General features: G+C 39.8%; 3 protein-coding genes across 3 annotated transcripts; all 3 read right to left on the bottom strand.

Moving 5' to 3' along the window:
- Nucleotides 1–7,462: 7,462 nt before the first annotated feature.
- On the bottom strand, nt 7,463–8,148 carry LOC140756284 (uncharacterized). Its single transcript, XM_073091767.1, has one exon. The coding sequence runs from the start codon at nt 8,103–8,105 to the stop codon at nt 7,560–7,562; it is 546 nt and encodes a 181-aa protein (XP_072947868.1). The 5' UTR covers nt 8,106–8,148; the 3' UTR covers nt 7,463–7,559.
- A 2,757-nt stretch (nt 8,149–10,905) lies between these two features.
- On the bottom strand, nt 10,906–18,858 carry LOC140756168 (uncharacterized). The gene is made up of 2 exons (XM_073091605.1): nt 17,996–18,858; nt 10,906–11,894 (listed from the first exon to the last, which is right to left on the bottom strand). Exons 1-2 carry the CDS (start codon nt 18,792–18,794, stop codon nt 10,978–10,980), a joined length of 1,716 nt encoding a protein of 571 aa, XP_072947706.1. The 5' UTR covers nt 18,795–18,858; the 3' UTR covers nt 10,906–10,977.
- On the bottom strand, nt 14,399–15,255 carry CPH16 (cuticular protein hypothetical 16). Its single transcript, XM_073091760.1, has one exon. The coding sequence runs from the start codon at nt 15,234–15,236 to the stop codon at nt 14,469–14,471; it is 768 nt and encodes a 255-aa protein (XP_072947861.1). The 5' UTR covers nt 15,237–15,255; the 3' UTR covers nt 14,399–14,468.
- Nucleotides 18,859–19,568: the final 710 nt, after the last annotated feature.

Consider the following 19,568-nt stretch of genomic DNA (forward strand, 5'->3'; position numbering starts at 1 on the left):
AGGCAAACAAGAACGAAAATGAATTAATTATTATTTAATTATGTATAGTACTCGTAAACTAAATCATGTGAGTATGTACTCACATGATTTAGTTTACGAGTAATCCTTGTTTGAGACAGTGAAAAGGAACTAGTGGTACTTACTAGGTTATCAAGAACTTCGAATTAATTTAAAATTCTGATGTAAGTTTGCCTACAGTGTCGTTATTAACCTGCTTTTATTTTTAAATTTTAGTTATATTCATAACTACTTATGAATTCAAATAATTTACTACCAGGAAATTCAAGGTAGGCTATAACAATATAAAGACTGACGGTCTTATTCATAAAAAGTTATAGCACACTTATAACGTTGCTATAGTACGATTGTCAAAAAGTGTTATTCATAAACGCATTTTAGGCACTAAACCGTTCTATAAACCTTCTATAACTTATAGAGGCCAGAACCCTACTATAACAGTGCTATAAGGCAAAGATGGCCGACTCTCAACAGCTGATTCGTGATTACTAACCTAATTTGACAATACGTTTTTAATAAATTATGTCAATGTCCATTTTGTATACAAACTTGAAATAATTTATTTTAATTTCCGATAAATAACATTATTATATCACTATTTTAAATTACAATGCAAATTTTACAAAGCTTAGATTATTAAAAATCTAGAAAACCGTCCACTTCGAAGATCATTGCACCAAAGAGTGATCTGTTTTCATTAGACTATAGGAAGCGTTATCGCTTTAATAAATCGACAGTAAATTTTATAATTGATCTCGTACGTAATGATCGTAAATTAGATCGCAGAGGTCCTGGTACACCTTCTGAAATACAGGGTTTACTGCCATAAGATATTGCGAATGTTTACAAAACGAAACTTAATTGAATTTAACTTTATATAATTATATCAATATTACATAAAACATTAATATCCAACCAATTTTCACTCCTTTATCTTTTAACAACTTTTGCTTCACATCCCATTTTATTTAACAAATAAAATATTTTTAAATTCGCGGTATTTACAAATGCAATGACACTGACATGTGATTTGGTTTTATAGACAACCCATTGACAAGAATGTCAAGACAGAATATTTTTTAGTACGAAATAATGTCATTTAATGATGTTTATCTATGGATATTCGTCAATTTGTTCGCCGAACTTCACTATAATGGCAACATTTTCATTTATAGTTGACTTTAGCGACACATTAGTTATAGAAGGTTTATGGAACGTTTATGAATAAGCAATTTTATAGAACGTTTTATAAGCTTATTGAACACTTTAACTAATGAGTGCTTAAAACCTTCTATAAGCATTTTTTATGAATAAGACCGTAAATTTACTATAGTGACATTTACTTTCTATAGGACTACCATGAGTTTACAAAAGTATTACTCGCTAGCGACTGCGTAAAATAAATGTATGAAAAATTGTACAGCGCCTCTGGTGGTTACTCGTAGAACTAAAATCCGTAGTGACGTAACTCGATACGTAAAAAACCTATCGAAATCAAATCGCTGGCGAATGTCATGATCTATTGACATACAAATTCGGTCCCATGAGTCATTAATTTGACAGACGTTGTCAAGAAATACCGTAACGATAGTAGTTATGTTATTCACTAGCAAAATGACAATAGTTTTCTATTTACCATTTCTATAGTGGCGTTTCTATGCCAACTCATGGTAATGCTACTTACAGGAAGCTTTGTGTATGGACACGATTATGTATTTGTCGAACAAAAATATGGCAGAGGAAATAAAAATTGAAACGTTATTTTCTTATCAAATTTTATTTAATAAAAGCATTTCTAAGAGTCAAACAGTCTTGTGATCATTATACTAAATATATAATATACTAATTATTACTTAAATAAATAAAATAATACTAAAAGTAATAAACAAATAGTAAGTCTCTACTTAGTCTACTTCATCTTAAATTAATAGCACACGTTGTAATTTTTTTATCATATAGGGTAGCAGACAAGCATCCAGTCCACCTGTGGGTAAGTGGTTACTGCCGCCCATGGACATCTGTAATTAAGCCCACATAGGATTAGATATTCCTATCTGAAGTCGGCCACAGATGCGCCGCTACCCCTGAGGACTAAGCTAGAATGCCTTGGAAAAATATGTCTATCTTATCACATTCTTCAAACCAGTACATAGCAGCGCTTAACACTGCTATTATTAGGCAGAAATAGATGTGCCGGTGGTGCCGCCGGAGTCGAACCACAAAAGGTTCTACTACCTTAATAATACAATACGCAAGTTTAATTTGAATTACTTGATTGTGGTGTCATTTCTTCCGTGACAACATTTTTTGTCGTTTGATTCTCTGGTTCCACACTTTCTGTCATTACTATCACGGTGTTATCACTGATGTCTTCGCGATCTCCGTCTATAGACACAGGATGCTCCAAAGCTCTTGCCAATGGTATGTTATGATAAAAACTTAAAGCAACCGGTGTGAAAAATGCATCCGAAGCCAGCACTGGTGTTAGCGCATCCACGGGCTTAATCTTCGCTTTGTCCTGTTCTAAAATCCCCGGACTATAAATATATGGAGTCGATATAAAGACCGGCGTATGTTTGATATCAATACGAGATTGGTGCGAAACTGCAGTCGGCGCCGCATAAATCAAAGGTAGCACTTGACATTGCACTTCACATATTACACTGATTAGCAACGCTAGAGCGTACATCTTGAGGTCCGACGTAATAGCACATCACGTAAGCTTACGTAGTGGCTTTATAGTGGAATAACGGTAATAAACGGAGGTTGCGCGATCACGAATTCAAGTTCTCGGCCAATCATATCGACTGGTTGCATCATCGCGGGGCACTGGCCGGATTGAGATGCAATGTTCTGTATTGTAATGCGTATGCTAATGACCTATGCACCTGTCAAGTATGTTCAAATTCAAATCTCATTTATTAAATAATTGGCGCAGTGCGAGCCGAAATCTTAATTGGAAGGTTCTGTATAACCAAATTTTCATTATTTTTATTTTTAGTATTTGTTATGATAGAAGCCATATAAGTTAATTCATTGTGGAAATTTGAACTATCTAACCGTTATGGTTCAATAGATAAAGCGAAAAACGTCGAGAAAAAGCGGACTCTTGTATGCCGACTTCCACTTATTTTCAAGATTTTTTTATTTTTAGCATTTGTTGAAATTTGATGGATAGAGGGTAGAGTCGTAGTAACAGGTTTCCGTTTTTACCCTTTGGGTCTGGAACCCTAAAAATCTGGTTATTATGAAACAAGAAAAAGAAACTAGATAATGCTTTAAAAATATTTTCTTGTTTTTACTTTGGTATAGAAGTCAGTAGAAGCGAACATAATTCCCCATAAAATAAATTGACACCTTACTTAACTTAAATACGGTTATGCAATCTGCAATCGATGAGTAAACGATACAAACACATACTGTTTTATACGAAGGTGAAGGTCCGAATTAGTCACAAAGGCATATTCCATTAACTTATTCGGAAACAATCATTTAACGTCTATTTCGAAGGTGCAACAAAAAGTGAATTCCGATATTTTTTTAGCGACAAAGACTGTGTTCAATAGCGTGACGAATCTATTATTAGATAGGAGACTCGATCCTGTCACTGTGATTCAGCTTTCATAGTATAAGAGCAAGGGTTTTCAGGTACTGGACATTAGTCGACTGAGTTGTTCGTAAGAAATTAACCGACGCAAGATGTTCAGATTCGTTGTTTTGGCCGCTTGCCTTGCGCTGTGCAAAGGACATGCTGTGGTGCCCGTCGTGGCAGCGCACAGCGTACATGGAGCTGTGATCGCTCCTTACCATGGACACGCTGGCTTCGGAGCGGGCCACGGCCACGGTTACGCAACTGGATACGGATTTGGCGTCGGACATGGTTACGCTGGACACGGATTCGGAGCTGGTCTTGGAGCTGGTGGTCTCGGCGCTGGCGGTCTAGGAGCTGGCGGTTTTGGAGCTGGCGGTCTTGGTGCTGGCGCTGGTCTCGGAGCTGGCGGCTTTGGAGCTGGTGGTCACGGTGCTGGTGGTCTTGGAGCTGGCGGTCTTGGAGCTGGAGCTGGTCTTGGAGCAGGTGGTATCGGAGCTGGCGCTGGCCTTGGAGCCGGACTTGGTCTCGGAGCTGGTCACGGAGTCGGACACCATATCCTGAAGCGTTCGCCGTACGCACCGGTGGCCCATGAAGCCCATGTCGTCGTGGCTCCCGTCCACGTCGCGCCAGTGGCCGTGTCGCACCAGCACCGCGTGGACTTGCACGCCACCCACGCCCTGCCCGTCGTAGCCCCCTACCTTCATGGAGCTCCCCTCCTCCACAAACCCATCATTGCCCACCATGGAGCTGGCTACGGACATTACTGAAAGTGGAATATGAATGGACGAGTTTTGTAATTAAACCTGATTGCCTGATTGATGATTAGATGTAAGTTAGAATTTGAGATTAATGTTTTGAAAATAAATGTTTTGAACTTATTTCTTTGTTTTCCTGTAATTTTTTTTAAATACAGAGGTAACTAATGAGCACGAAGTCCACCTGATGGTAAATGGCTACTACCGCCCGTACATTTCACGCCATCATGTACTTAGCGTATCCTGTAACAGCATATTAAATTTTAAGCAAAGCCGTCTGATAATGGCTCTACATCTGCTTTAAATAATACAACAAATACATGCTTTATACAAGGTTATAACGTTGTGTTGCCATATAAATAAAAAATGTTAAGGGTAACCCTTATCACTTAGGGGTATGAAAAATCCATAGTAGCCGATTCTCAGACCTACTGAATACACATAAATTTGGTAGAAATCGGTAAAGCCGTTTCGGAGGAGTACTGTAACTAACATTGTGACACGAGAATTTTATATATAAGATTATTGTTACATTATGGTATTTATAAATTTATATTATTGTTATTTTACACAGCATTACTTTAAATATATTTTTAACATCTGTCAGGTATGTTTCCATGTTGTTTGTTGTGTTCCTTCGATGTTTTCCTTCACCCTTAAAACAAGTGATTAATTTCTAATACGCACATAATTTTGAAACATCACGTGCCTTGAATTTGAAACTAAGCCTCTTCGATACATCGATATGAAATAAAAATACTGCCACAATTACATCATCATCATCATCAACCCATTACTATCCCACTGCTGGGCACAGGTCTCCTCTCAGAATGAGAAGGATTAGGCCATAGTCCACCGCGCTGGCCAAGTGCGAATTGGTAGACTTCACATACCTTTAAGATTTTTTATAAATCTCTCAGGTATGCAGGTTTCCTCACGATGTTTTCCTTCACCGTTTAAGCAAGTGATAATTAATTTCTAATACGCACATAAATTTGAAAATCAGAGGTGCGTGCCTGGGATTTGAACCTCGGACCCCTCGATCGAGAGGCCGCGTTTCTTAACCACTAGGCTATCACTGCTTCTTGCTATCACTGCCACAATTACATACCTTAATGGATTTATTATTGTAGCATAAAGTTTCAATTGTTAGAAGAACTAAAACGGCCCATGTCTTCGTATGATTGTCTCCGTATCAACAAAGTATTGGGAAAATAGGTCAAACTCGTGCAAGGACCTTCGGGACCTAATCACGTGTTAAATAATCTAGAAAGGGAGTCTAATGGATTTGCATATTGTATTCCTGACGAATTTAGGTCACACTATTTCCTATAACAGATCTTTTTGATTAAGCGACGCGCAGGATTGCACCATAGCTACTCGTATATTAAGCTTGAAATGTTTTAAAATTTGATCAATTTTGACACGTGGCACAGGTGTCTCTATATTCTGCTTTTGGTTAAATTCCCGGCTAAATATATACAATACCTTTATACAGAACATTTAATAAATTTTGACACGAGGCGTTGGTGACTATATTCGGCTTTTAGTTCGATCCCCTTTTTTGTTCACGAGGGTACCTTCAAATAGTATCCAACGCCGTGCGAGCGACGCTGGGTTATGTCGGATTTATACAATTCGATTATTAGCTAACAAACACAATATATTTAAGCTAAATTTCTGTATCATGTCAAAATAAATATTTTTTATTAATATTCGTCATTTTAGCCGTCCATGTAGCTAAAATTACTATTTACACAGATGTAAAAACTTTTACATTTGTCATTTATAATTTAAGTATTTCGTTTTATAGAATCTCAGAAATAAGCATAATCATTAGCTTACACAATGATACTTATTTTCAAGTTATATACAGATTTTATTTATAAACGTCTAGGTAGATTATGATTGCGTCGACTTACAGCATGTCACAGTGTCCTAAAATAGCAGCTACCTATTACTTTGTAAACTTCAATCATTCTGAATCTCAGGGGCAACTCCCAGCAGAAATGACTAACAAAAGCGAGCCTAAATTATGTACGAGTATGCCTTTGCAAGAATTTTGTCACACGTCTGACGAGCGTTGGTCTGATTTATAATTATTTATGTAAGTTAAATTGGCATTTAAAGAGGCAGTGATAGCCTAGTAATTGAAACTCAGTTCTCGATCGAGGAATCCGAAGTTCGAATCCTAAGTAACTATGATTTTTCGAAACTATGTGCTTGATACAAATTAATTATCATTTGTTTTAATGGCGAAGGAAAACATCGTGAAACCTGTATACTAAGAGATTGAAAAAAGTTCACAAATGTATGCGAAATCTACCAATACTCACTTGGTTGACGACAAACAAAGAAAATTTAAATTAAATTAAATCAATCAAAAAAGAAATACTTACAGAATTATTTTTGAATTTTTTGATATAACTACTATTACTTCGTTAGGTGTTTCGTAATGGAGAAGTGGCGAAAGGAATTCCCGTCTTTAAAAAAAGTTTTATCTAGATGCCCACACTAAGCTTATGGAACATGTAGAGATACAGCTATGTCAGACCATGCAGTTTTATCTATCAAATAAGTTATTAAACACAGCTTTGCTTGATGGTTTGTTTAAATATTCTTTCTATTAATAAAAGTCATGAATAAAGGTTAATGTATTTTTGAAGTCTATGTTTTAATATAAATAAGCCTTCATAAAGACTTTTCATTACTTGCCGACGGTAATAAAGTCACTTGATAATCTTGATAATGCTAAGTTTGAATAAAAGGTAAACTCAAAAACTGGTTATTTCAGATATCAGAATGTGGTTTGTTATTAGAAGCAGTACTTTAAAACGCGACCGTATTAATTGTATTCATTTCTTTTTTTAATGGATTATGTTATTGTAAGAATTTAAATTATATTTTATGGATGAAATGTTTGAATATTAGTTTCTTTGAAACGGCAATACAAAATTGTAAAAAAATTTGAAAGAAATCGTTTAAATACTATTAATTAATATTTACTGTGTATATAACAATGAATATGCATTTATATTAAGTAACAAAATTAAAACTTATGGTAATAGGTGCAGTGGTGAAGAAAAAGAAATATAGGTTAATATTCAAATTTTATATTTTTCGGCAGTGAAGACATTATTTACAACAAAAACATCTTGTCAATATCACTTTATCGTGCTATATGTAGTAATCATTTACCAGGGGTGGACGGAAACGGCCCTGGGGTACAGGGAGGAGTATCCGTAGGAGGGAACTCCGTAGGCGGGAACTCCGTAGGTGGAGACGAAGGGAGAGGAGTAACCGAGGGGAGATACAACACTTCTGGAGAAAGGAGACACGACGGCACCGGCAACGACTGGAGACACAGCGCTGTAGGCCACGGGAGCGACGGACCGCTTGGCGAGGTGGTGGACGCCGGCGAGAGCCTTAGCTTGGTAGTGGGCAGCACGGGCGGCGACGACCTCAGGGGTATCCAGGGGCACACCGTTCACGGCATCGAGGACAACAGCAGGCGAGTGAGGAGCTTGAGACAGAGCGACGCCGGGCACCACAGCGGGGACGGCACCGTAGTAGGGAGCGTTGTAGGCGCTGTAGACGGCGGGCACCACCGGGGATCCGTGGACGACGTCGGCGCTGTACTGCGACACTGAGCTGTAGGCAGGCACGGCGCTGTAGGCGAGGTAGCCAGGCTTGGCCGCCGCCAAAGCCAGCACGGAGAACAATACAACGAGCTTGAACATTGTAGTTTGTGTTGTATCGACGAGGAAATCGAATGATGTCTAACACATCGCTTCTGATCCTTTTATACTAAGCTCCTTGCATACTAATTGACAAAAAACTGTAACACAACTAACCTTTAAGTAATGGCTGCCGGCACAATAGTTGTCTCCTAATATTGTTTTTAGTAGTTAAACGGACTCAAGTTTAATACCCGGAAGCTTCCGTTGGTCAGTAGAAAAATTTCAAGGTGTACATACATTACATACATTATGAGGGCGACATCCACGCGTAATGATGATTTTAAGATTAAAGCTTTTGGTAACTCAATAACACAGTGATAAGGTGTTGTGCTTGTCTACGCACATAATTAGATATATTTATTTAGCGCAATTAATAAAATAATAGTATGTGTCAGTTTAAAATACCCGCATAAGGTGTGGTCCGTATGTATTCATTTCACTTCATACAATTTTGTGGAAAGCTTCAACAAAGCTTTTCTTATGCTACTTTCCTTTGTAGTAATAATTATTTTGAATTCATGCATAAGCTTGTATTTAGCCTTAGTCTGAATCGCAGGTACATATTATTGCTCAGGAATGGTGACTGTTGCAGTTAATTACAGTAGATCTATTTTTTATGAAATATATATTTTATTACATAATATACATTACAATCTCTGCAACAATTCAATTATAATTGGTAGAGTTAATATTGCTCGACCGGGGTGCTACCGCCACACATATTTCCAGTGTAGTTCTTAGTTTCGGTGGAAGGATGTGGATGCCAGCTGATTTACATATGAGTCGAATAGTTTAGTCCTCCGGACTTCTTACTTTTTATGAAGTTTTTTTATAATTTAGGAATAGGAGACGAGCATGCAGTCCATCTGATGCTAAGTGGCTACTGCCGCCCATAGACATCTCTAATCAACTCCAAATAGGATTAGATATTCCTACCTGAGGTCGGCCACAGACGCGCCGCTACCCCTGGACTAAGCTGGAACGCCTCGGAAAAGTATGTCTCCCTTACCACACCCTTCAAAATGGAATACAGCAGCGCCCAACACTGCTGTTATGAGGCAGAAATAGGTGTGGTGGTGCCGCCGGATTGAAACCACAAAGGATTCTACCACCTTTAAAGTTACTATAGTATTTTGTTGGATTTTATAGACATGTAAGAGTTATTTTTAACTTCAAAAAATGATTCTCAATTAGTCGGAATCTTTTATGTATGTTCCTCGATTACTCAAAAAAGTCTGGACCGATTTGAATATCACATTTTGGAGTTTTGGTTACCGTGGGCGGGGCATGCAATAAATTGGTGATTATTAATTAAATTGCTTCGACTATTGGTCCTTATCTTAATAGGAATCGAGTGATTTATGCAGATTGGCACGCATATTGTATTAATCAAAGTGTGCAAAAAAGGCATTAAATTTGTCTACTCCTTTTTGTAATGCTTGTTGATGTCAGAAGTAAATGGTGTGTATAATTTTGATAATCGTCGTCAGCCCATTATAGTGCCACTGGTGGGCACGGGTTAGTTTTGGAGTGAGAGGCTTATAGAGGCTGTAGGATCTATAGAACACCACATCACCAGTGCAGCAGTGGTTGAAACCCAGCCTTTCGATAGAGCGGTCCGAGGGTCAAATCCCAAGCACGCTCTGATTTTTCGAAATTATGTGCGTATTAGAAATTAATTATCACTTGCTAAACGGTGAAGGAAAACATCGTGAGGAAACCTGCATATCAGAGAGTTCTTAAAAAAAATATGTGAGGTCTACTTATGTACGGAGTTGGCCACCGCGGTGGACCATGACCTAATCCTTCTCATTCTGAGAGGAGATCCGTGCCCAGCAGTGGGACAGTAATGGTTTGATATTGATGAAAGACCACTCTCAGGCATATAGGTTACCCAACAATGTTCTTTTTTCGCCATAAAAGCTAATAATATTTAATTTATAATAGCCATAAAACTTCCAAAAATCAGAGGTTGCGTACCTGGGAATCGAAAATTGGACCGGAGACCAAGACTGAGACTGAGAGGTTATTTCAAACCACGAGGCTATCACAGCTGACCACTATAATATTCATCAGTCATCATCAACTGCTGGACACGGGTCTCCTCTCATATTATTAGGCCATAGTACACCGCTGGCCAAGTGCGTATTGGTAGACTTCACATACCTTTGAGTTTTTTTTTATTAATCTCTCAGGTATGCAGGTTACCTCACGATGTTTTCCTTCACCGTTTAGCAAGTGATAATTAATTTCTAATACGCACATAACTTTGAAAATTCAGAGGTGCGTGCCTGGGATTAGAACCTCGGACCCCTCGATCGAGAGGCGGAGTTTCTAAATCTCTAGGCTAACACCGCTTCATAATATTATGACACAAAAAACCGCTGTGGAGCGTGTACTAATTAAATTACTAATAATATGATTAGTTATTTAATTCGGTAACTGATATATTTGAGGCATGTAATGTGACCTGCTGTGAGCTTTCATAATTTGATAAAATTGTTTTGTTCATTAACGCTTAATTTTGGGTATTATTTCTTATCACACAGTACCTAAGGGTTGAAACGCTTGTTAAAGGAGATATGTTGTGAGGTATTTCAACTTAGTTCTCAGGCGCACCAGTTTATTTGTGGCTAAAGTCAATAATAGTTCAGGTCCAGGCTTTCTAGTGTTCCTTTTTGTAGTACTTCCAGTATTATTTCGTTGAATTGTAATCTTGGTGTAAGTGTACTAATTATTGCATCAGATTTGTAATCTGATTTGAACTTGAGACAACTGTCAAACAAAATAAACAAATATATATATTATTATTATTTTATTTCGGGCTAGTAGTAAATCGTTTAGCATCAGACTCGATATTCCGTGATTGTGATCAGTAAGGGTGCACGCTGTAGGCGCTGGTGAGCAGGGGAGACGCAATACGAGCGATAGGGGCGATCGCTCCGTAGGTAGAGATAACTGGAGAGGGAGCGGCATACGTAGAGATCACTGGAGAGGCAGCGGCGTAGGTAGAGATGATCGGAGACGCCGCAGTGTAGGTAGAGACAACAGGGGCGGCCGCGATCAAGGGCGCAGAGCGTTTGCGGATAAGATGAGCTTCAGCAAGGGCCTTCGCTTCGAAGTGAGCAGCACGAGCGGCGATAACTTCGGGGGTGTCGAGGGGCACGGCGGGCGCGGCCAGCGCGGCGGTTGGGGCGATCGCAGAGGGGACGAGGGCGGGAGTGGCGATGGCAGCAGTCCTCACCACGGCAGGTGCGAGAGCGGGAGTGGCGATGGCAGCAGTCCTGACCACAGCGGGGGCGATAGCGGGAGCGTACGCTGCAGTGGCGATGGGCGCGGAGTAGGCCAATTGTGTGTTGTAGGCGAGAGGGGCGCTGTAGGTAAGGGGAGCGCTGTAGGCGACTGAGCTCACTACGGCGGGCGTTGACTTGATGTCAATTCGTGACTGGGAGGATACGGCAGCGGGTGCTACGGCTAGTGGGGTGGCGATGGCAGCGGGGGCAGAGTACACAGCGGGCTGGGCGATCAAAGCGCGGGCGACGGGCGCGATAGCGGCGGGCGCGGCGTACAGGGCAGGCTGGGCGATGGCGGCGGTGGTCACCACTGCGGGGGACGACTTAATGTCGATGCGGGACTGTTGGGAGATAGCAGAAGACCCGATGATAGCTCCTGGAGCCGCGTACGAGAGCACGCTGCTTCCAATGAGGCCGGAGGGTTTGGCGGCGGCCAGCGCCATCGCGGAAAGGAACACCACCAGCGAGTTCATCGTGGTCTGTGTTTGTTCTGATGCTAACGATTAACGAAGATAGACTGATGCTTTCTTCAGCTGAACGATCGTATTTATACTATACGATACGAGTTTGGGACTCATACGATATTGAAAAATATGCTCAAAGTCAAGTTCAAGCCTCCGCTTTATCCGATGAAAGTAAATCCGTGCAATACTCGTCGCGGTTTGCATAATGGCCTTCGTGTGACATACTTGTGCTTCTTATTTTTAACAGTTTCATCAAATCTTCTAATAGAAGTAAGGGTATAAGAAATAACAATCAAATCAAAAAAATATACTCAGGGATATTTTCCCTGAGGAAATGTTATGTATTTCAGAATAATCATGAATTATTAAATTCAATGAAAAGATAGGCAGACACGTGTGCCTATCTTTTTATTTCAGAACGTACTTAGCAACGTGTCGTCGGATTTTTCAAAATTTAAGTGTATAAAGTAATTATTAATGAGACATTAGAAAAATCTAAGGTGTGTGATATCTACCAATTCGCACTTGGTCAGCGCGATGGACTATGTCCTAACCCCTCTCTCTCAGGGAAAGTGAAGTGATGAAATAATTGGCGATGAATTCAATAGTATCAACGTCATCTTGTTTATTATATTAAGGTGACCATAATTCATACTGGTTTGGTCTGAATCTACATGAATTAGGCCTACGCTCGCAGGACACTTCCGCGCCCTGCTCGCTGAATTTTGTATTTATTTTTTTTATCTAACATAACCTTACCAATTCTATTCTTCTCTGCATCATCAGGATCGACGAGATGGAGGTCAAATTTTTCGTAATATGTTCGTCCGGTGGCTACTCCTACGATTTAAGCGGGCAATACACCCGCAACGTCAGTTTTTTCATTATACAATCATAAATTAACATTTTTTAACGAGGGGGAAACCTTCAAAAGGTACCCGACGCCGTGGGAGTTACGCTGGGTTATGTGGGATTTTTACCGCACTAAAACCCCCTAGTGACCGTCCTCATCGCTTGGTGGAGAATTCCGGGATCGCCGACGGAACACAACCGGAGTCCTCCAAGCGCGATGCCCCTATCGGACTCTGCGCTGGGGGGAGCAGTTTACGCTCTTCCTGCACACTTGGTGTTTGCAACGGTATGCGGCCACACACACCGTCTTCCTTTCAGGGGTTACTTGCTGGACGGCTCGAGGTCCCACTCTTGCCGCCCACAACCCCGGAAGCCCCCTTTTAGTTGCCTCTTACGACAGGCCGAGAATACCGTAGCCCTATTCTAGTTCCGGGACTACAGGGACTAGGCTATTTAGTACCTATCAGTTCGCACATTAAATTCTGTATAGATAGGTGAAAATTAAAATATCATATTTAGTATCCAAAGGACTCAATATAACACATAAAGAGTACATTATAACAAAATAAAACATAACCCTTCCTTGGCCCGACTGCCAATTAATTAGGTAAAACAACCAAAATAAAATTATGTAACCCGTAGCTTTCAAAATTGTAATTAATTAAGCTCAATTATTTTTTTTTAAGTATTTTTTTAGCTTTCGGTAGTAGTATTTAATAAACGTTTTTTGATTCACGGGTTTTTGGATTTTAGGGTGCTCTACGCAAATGGTAGAAACGAGGCCCTAATATTAAGTCTTCATTGTCTGTCCGTCTGTGACAGGACTCTTTAAAATATAGTGTTACAGTCTCATCACGCTGATTCACGCTTATTTGTGGGTATTGATAATACTATTTCTATTTTCATATTTTTGGAATAGTTAGTCTTACAGTTACAAACTTATGACATGTCAACTGAATTTTGCAAAGTCTTTTATTAGTTATGTATTAGTACATTATGTGATTGCTTATCATATGTTTCTTTAATACGCCTGTATGTAGACTAAATGGCTTGATAGATTTCGACGTATGTGTGGTGTTAGATTTGTCTTTATCACAAGTGCAGAATAATTACTAAATTTTTATAAATTTCAATGGTTTTGGTTGTGTCACATTTTTATTGCTTTTTTAGTTCATAATTTTTAGTTTCAATCATTTATAAGTTTCAAAATAATTATCATATTTTTTCATATTTCTTCACAAGTATAAGCGGGTTTATGTCACACGAGCTATAAAATAGTATACGATACTTGTGACATAAGTAGCCTATTATCTGCACGGCGTTTAGCACCCTCGCTGCGCTCGGGCGCTAACTTCACGCCGTGCAAAAATAGGCTACTTTGGCCACGCGTATCGTAATGTACTATTTTTGGTTTTCATTGCTTTGCTTAGTTAAGCTATGTTAGTTATTTATTTCCTAATAAGGCTGGAAGATACAAATACGAGAGAAGGATTGAGACAGATATAGCTTTAGAATTTTCGTAGCCCATTTTACTCCCTTAGCTTTATAACTTAACTTTGACTTCGCACACAGTTTAGCTAATTCGCACATATGTCGTGGAAAGACACAGTAAAGACGCAAGACACGACAAGATTATAATGGTTTTAAAATTATTTAAGCTTTGTTTGAAATAACAACTCTGAGATAATTTCAATAAGTATAAAGTGCTTTATTTTTTTATTTCATTTTACATTGACGTATGCGCACTCTTTGGTTTACTTAATGAAGATAATGGAAGAAGTAGCAGTCGCAGGGTAAGCAGAGACAACTGGAGATACACCGGCGTAGGTAGAGATGACTGGAGTGCCTGAAGTGTAGGTAGAGACAACAGGTATGGTGACATCACGTTTGTGGATCAGATGAGCTTCTGTGAGCGCCTTTGCTTCAAAGTGAGCCGCACGAGCCTCGATAACTTCAGGGGTGTCGAGGGGCACGGCGGGCGAGGCCACCGCGGCGGTGGTGGCGATCGCGGCGGGGCCGAAGGCGGAACCGGCGATGGCAGTAGTCCTGACCTCAGCAGGGTTGATAGCGGGAGCGTACGCTGCTGTGGCGATGGGCGCAGAGTAGGTTAATGGTGCGTTGTAGGCGAGAGGTGCGCTGTAGGCGAGTGGAGTGTTGTATGCGACAGAGCTCACGACGGCGGGCGATGACTTGATGTCAATGCGGGACTGGGAGGACACGGCAGCGGGCGCTACGGCTAACGGTGTGGCGATGGCGGCGGGGGCGGAGTACACAGCGGGCTGTGCGATCACAGCGCGGGCGACGGGCGCGATGGCGGCGGGAGCGGCGTACAGGGCAGGCTGGGCGATGGCGGCGGTGGTCACCACTGCGGGGGACGACTTAATTTCGATGCGGGATTCCTGGGAGAGAGCACTAGGTGCGATGACAGCTGCTGGAGCCTCGTATGCGAGCCAGCCCCTTCCGAGGCCGGAGGGCTGGGCGGCGGCCAGCGCCATCACGGAAATGAATACCAATGAGTTCATCGTGATCTGTGTTTTATCTGATGCTAATGACTACCGAAGGTAGACTGATCGATCATCAGTTGAATGATCATATTTATACTAAACGATACAAGTTTGGATCTTCTATAATATTGAAAAATAACCTAAAAGTAAGTTGAAGTTCGCTTCGCTTCATTCGTTGAAAGTCGTCCCGGTTTGCATGTCCTTCGATTGTACCTAATATTTTTCTTGTTTTTGTTTCATCAATCAATCATCACTTCTCAGTTTACGTGTTACTATTTTATAATAGTAAGAGAAATATTGACAAAGAATAAAATAGATAAAACAATAACAATTTAACAACCTCTCAATAAATTAACCAAACTGTTTCTAAATTTTTACCCTTCACAATTATGTCACAATTAACTCTTCACAAAAAGGTATAAATGTGTCACTTTTATGTATTTATATCGTGTCCAAACTCGTAGAAAAATAAGTTGAATGGGCTTAAAATTCGATCAACACGTTTCCTTAAAGTTAAATGCATTGTTCCTGAATCGCAATATTATGAGTGTTGGTACTTTTCACAGAATAAGTAGTAAGTGAGCTTACTCATCCTATTAGTTATTCCACTAGTGTTCACAATGTGAAGAAAGTAACTGAAGGTGATAGAACCCTTTGTGGTTCGACTCCGGCGACTCCACCGTCACACCTATTTCTGCCTCATAACAGCAACGTTAAGCGCTACTTAGTTCTGGTTTGAAGGGTGTGGTAAAGGAGACATACTTTTCCGAGGCGTTCCAGTTTAGTACTCAGAGGTAGCGATGGATCCGGGGCCGACCGCAGTTAGATGTATCTAATCCTATCTGGGGTTGATTACAGATGTCCATGGGTGGCAGTAGCCACTTACCATCAAGTGGACTGCATGCTCGTCTACTACTCCATGATTATAAAAATGTAACTGAATGAGTGAACTGAAATGATATGACAAACGGACATGTCGTACTATTCCAATCCAACTATATAGAATGTCAGTAGGCAAACCACGGCCCAGAGTTAACATGTGGCCAGCGATTCCTTCTTTGTGACCTGCGAGTCTATCTAGCCTCTCAATGCGGCCCGTTGGTCTTTTTTAGAACCAAATATTTTATTATTTATTCTACGCCGTCAAATTATCAGAGCTTATTTGTGTTTGAACTTGACAAATTTTATTTAATGATTTTAATGTTTGTAGTTAGAGCATAATTTAAAAATCATATAAAATAGGTATTATAAAGGTTTCTCGCTATTTGTGAATTATTTTCGTTCACCTATTGATGTATTTCACATTAACTTATCATCCATTTTCGGCTATCAAAACCACCTATTTTAAATTTATACGACTTCAACATTGTTAGATAATACGAATTTAAATAAAAATATTTCCAATTCGCTCAGGAAAAATATTATAATTTGCCGTTATATATAATAAAATTGATATTTAAATAAGGAATAAATTATTGATAAAATTGCCCGTATTGTGCAAAAACATGTATATTTTATGTAAGCTCATACTGTTAGAAATCTATTCAAATTATCTTATAATAGTATTATTTTAATTAATTATTTTGTGTTATTGTCTAGAAGAGTTATTTTTATAATAATAAGTTCTCATTTATACAATCACTGGCTGGTACGGTTGTAAAAGTTAGCATAAAAAAGAAAAAGAACGGTCTTGACGTTGGAGTTGTATTTTGCGCGGGAATAATAAAAGTGGTAAATTGGTCGAAAATACTTTTATTCTTTCAGTACTTCTATACTATTTATCATATAATATTTATTTATTAATTACTAGATTTTATTTCACTTTGCTTTGTTGGTTCATAAGTATCTAAGGATCAAATCTTCCAAGTAAATTTTCCAACAGTTAAACCCAACTAATTGATCTGAAATTTTGCATACAAGTTTGGACTCAATGACAAAGCATATTTAGCTTAGTGACGTTATTGATGCTTGGTGACGTCATTCGAAACGTATTTTAGGATGATGGTGGACCATTTATTTTTTACGCATTACCTTAATATGGCTAAAGAAAAAGTATTTTGAGAAAAATGCGAAAAACAAAATAGCGGTATTGTGAAGCTTTTTTTCTTTTTAACATAAATTTATTTTGGAAGTAGAAAAGAATACGAACTAAGAAGGCTCTAGTTAAATTCCCATAAAGATAGATTTGTTGTTATTTCTATCTATATCGGATGTAGACAATTGTGTATTATATTGTTTTCGTGTGTGTGGGAGTGTGTGTGTCTATGATCCGAGGATAGGAGCTGTGAGTGTCCTTAGCGTTAAATTCAACCAGTCTTACTGCCTCTATGGAATAGGTTAGAACGTTTTCAAGTATTCCAAGCTTACCTTTTACTTAAGTAAATACTAACACTAACTCATTTGTTTACATGAATCTTGTATTTTTATTCATGTTACAATTTTACAATGACTACTATTACTTCGTGTAGGAGGCAACTACAATTTCAGAAAAATATAAATTGGAATGGATTATATAATATAGATGTTAATTATAATCGTATACGGATTATATCGATGCAAAGTTCTTATTTATTTTTAGTAAACCACTAGAGGTAGGTATGGATTTAATTAGCTGTTAATAATTTATGTTTCCTTAATTTCAAGTTTTATTTGAGGCTTTAAGAAATCAATGAAATAAAATAAGTTTTGGTTTACAATGATTTTATTGTTGAATGATAAATCTTAGTCTTTGTTGCATCTGAACCGAGGAATTACTTCCTCGCTCCAGTGATGTGTTCACCAGGGGTGCACGCTGTAAGTCCTGGTGAGAAGAGGGGTGGAGATGGCAGCGATGGGTGCAGAGTAACCGAGCGCGCCAGTGGCGTACGTCGAGATCACAGGGGAGACGTGAGCGTAGGTCGAGACTACGGGAGCGGTCGCGATCAAAGATGCAGAGCGTTTTTTGATCAGGTGAGCTTCGGTGAGGCCCTTCTCTTCGAAGTGAGAAGCACGAGCGGCGATAACCTCAGGGGTGTCGAGGGGCACGGCGGGTGCGGCCAGCGCGGCGGTGGTGGCGATCGCGGCGGGGGCGAGGGCGGGGGTGGCGATGGCAGCAGTCCTCACCACAGCCGGGGCGATAGCGGGAGCGTACGCTGCAGCGGCGATGGGCGCAGAGTAGGCTACTGGTGCGCTGTAGGTAAGAGGTGCGCTGTAGGCGAGGGGAGCACTGTAAGCAACAGAGCTCACGACGGCGGGCGATGACTTGATGTCAATGCGGGACTGGGAGGACACGGCAGCGGGCGCTACGGCTAACGGTGTGGCGATGGCGGGGGCGGAGTACACAGCGGGCTGCGCGATCACAGCGCGGGCGACAGGCGCGATGGCGGCGGGAGCGGCGTACAGGGCAGGCTGGGCGATGGCGGCGGTGGTCACCACTGCAGGGGTCGACTTAATGTCGACACGAGACTGGTGGGATACAGCAGCAGGTGCGATGATAGCTGCTGGAGCCGCGTACGAGAGCACGCTGCTTCCGATGAGGCCGGAGGGCTTGGCGGCGGCTAGCGCCATCACAGAGAGCAACACCACCAGCGAGTTCATCGTGGTCTGTGTTAGTTCAGATGCAAACAACGAAAGGAGAGTGACTGATGCTTTCTTCCGTGCGCCGGCCGTATTTATATGCGTAATCTTTTTTTTAAATTAAAAGTCAAGATCAACTTGTTCGCTTACTCATCGTGCTACGAAATTAAATCTGTACATGTCACATGCAGATTTGACACGTGCATATAAGGATTGATAAATTATTGCGGACTAAGTTTTTGACCGCGGCGCTGTTCGGAGCTATATTTTATTTAAGGATTTATTATATAGAGATACGATGTTTAATGATCATTTTGTTTTTTCTGGTAAGTTCATACTTTGTATTTTTCTATTCTATTGAAATTAGCAGATATTTAAATGTGACAGCATTCTGGAAATGCAATATTTTAGTATTTAAGATAAGTTACCGAAATCAGATAGGAGTTACAAATCTATCTAATCTAATGTTATCCGCAATTGACTTTGCAACGTTTGAGAAAGCCTCATGTGTCTTTAAACCACATACACTTTTAATACCAAAACTAGGAAGAAGGTGGAACAGTATCAATAAATGTAGCAATGGCGTCTCTCTTCTCGAATTATGAAATCTTTTAAATTCTTTCAATCATTTTTTAATTAATTTTACCAGTGTAAAATCAATGAAAAGACTTACAACTTCTTTGCATTATGTATATCGATGAAGTAAATAATTCTTAAATTAATATTCACTTCAGTCAACCAATTCGGCACTTCATGATGTAATATTTAAGTTGTATTACATTCGCCAAATATTTT

This window comes from Epargyreus clarus, unplaced genomic scaffold (genome assembly GCF_041222505.1).
Source record: "Epargyreus clarus isolate Ecla_fem2 unplaced genomic scaffold, WU_Ecla_fem_2.2 ptg000034l, whole genome shotgun sequence".
In the NCBI taxonomy this organism is placed as follows: Eukaryota; Metazoa; Arthropoda; class Insecta; order Lepidoptera; family Hesperiidae; genus Epargyreus; species Epargyreus clarus.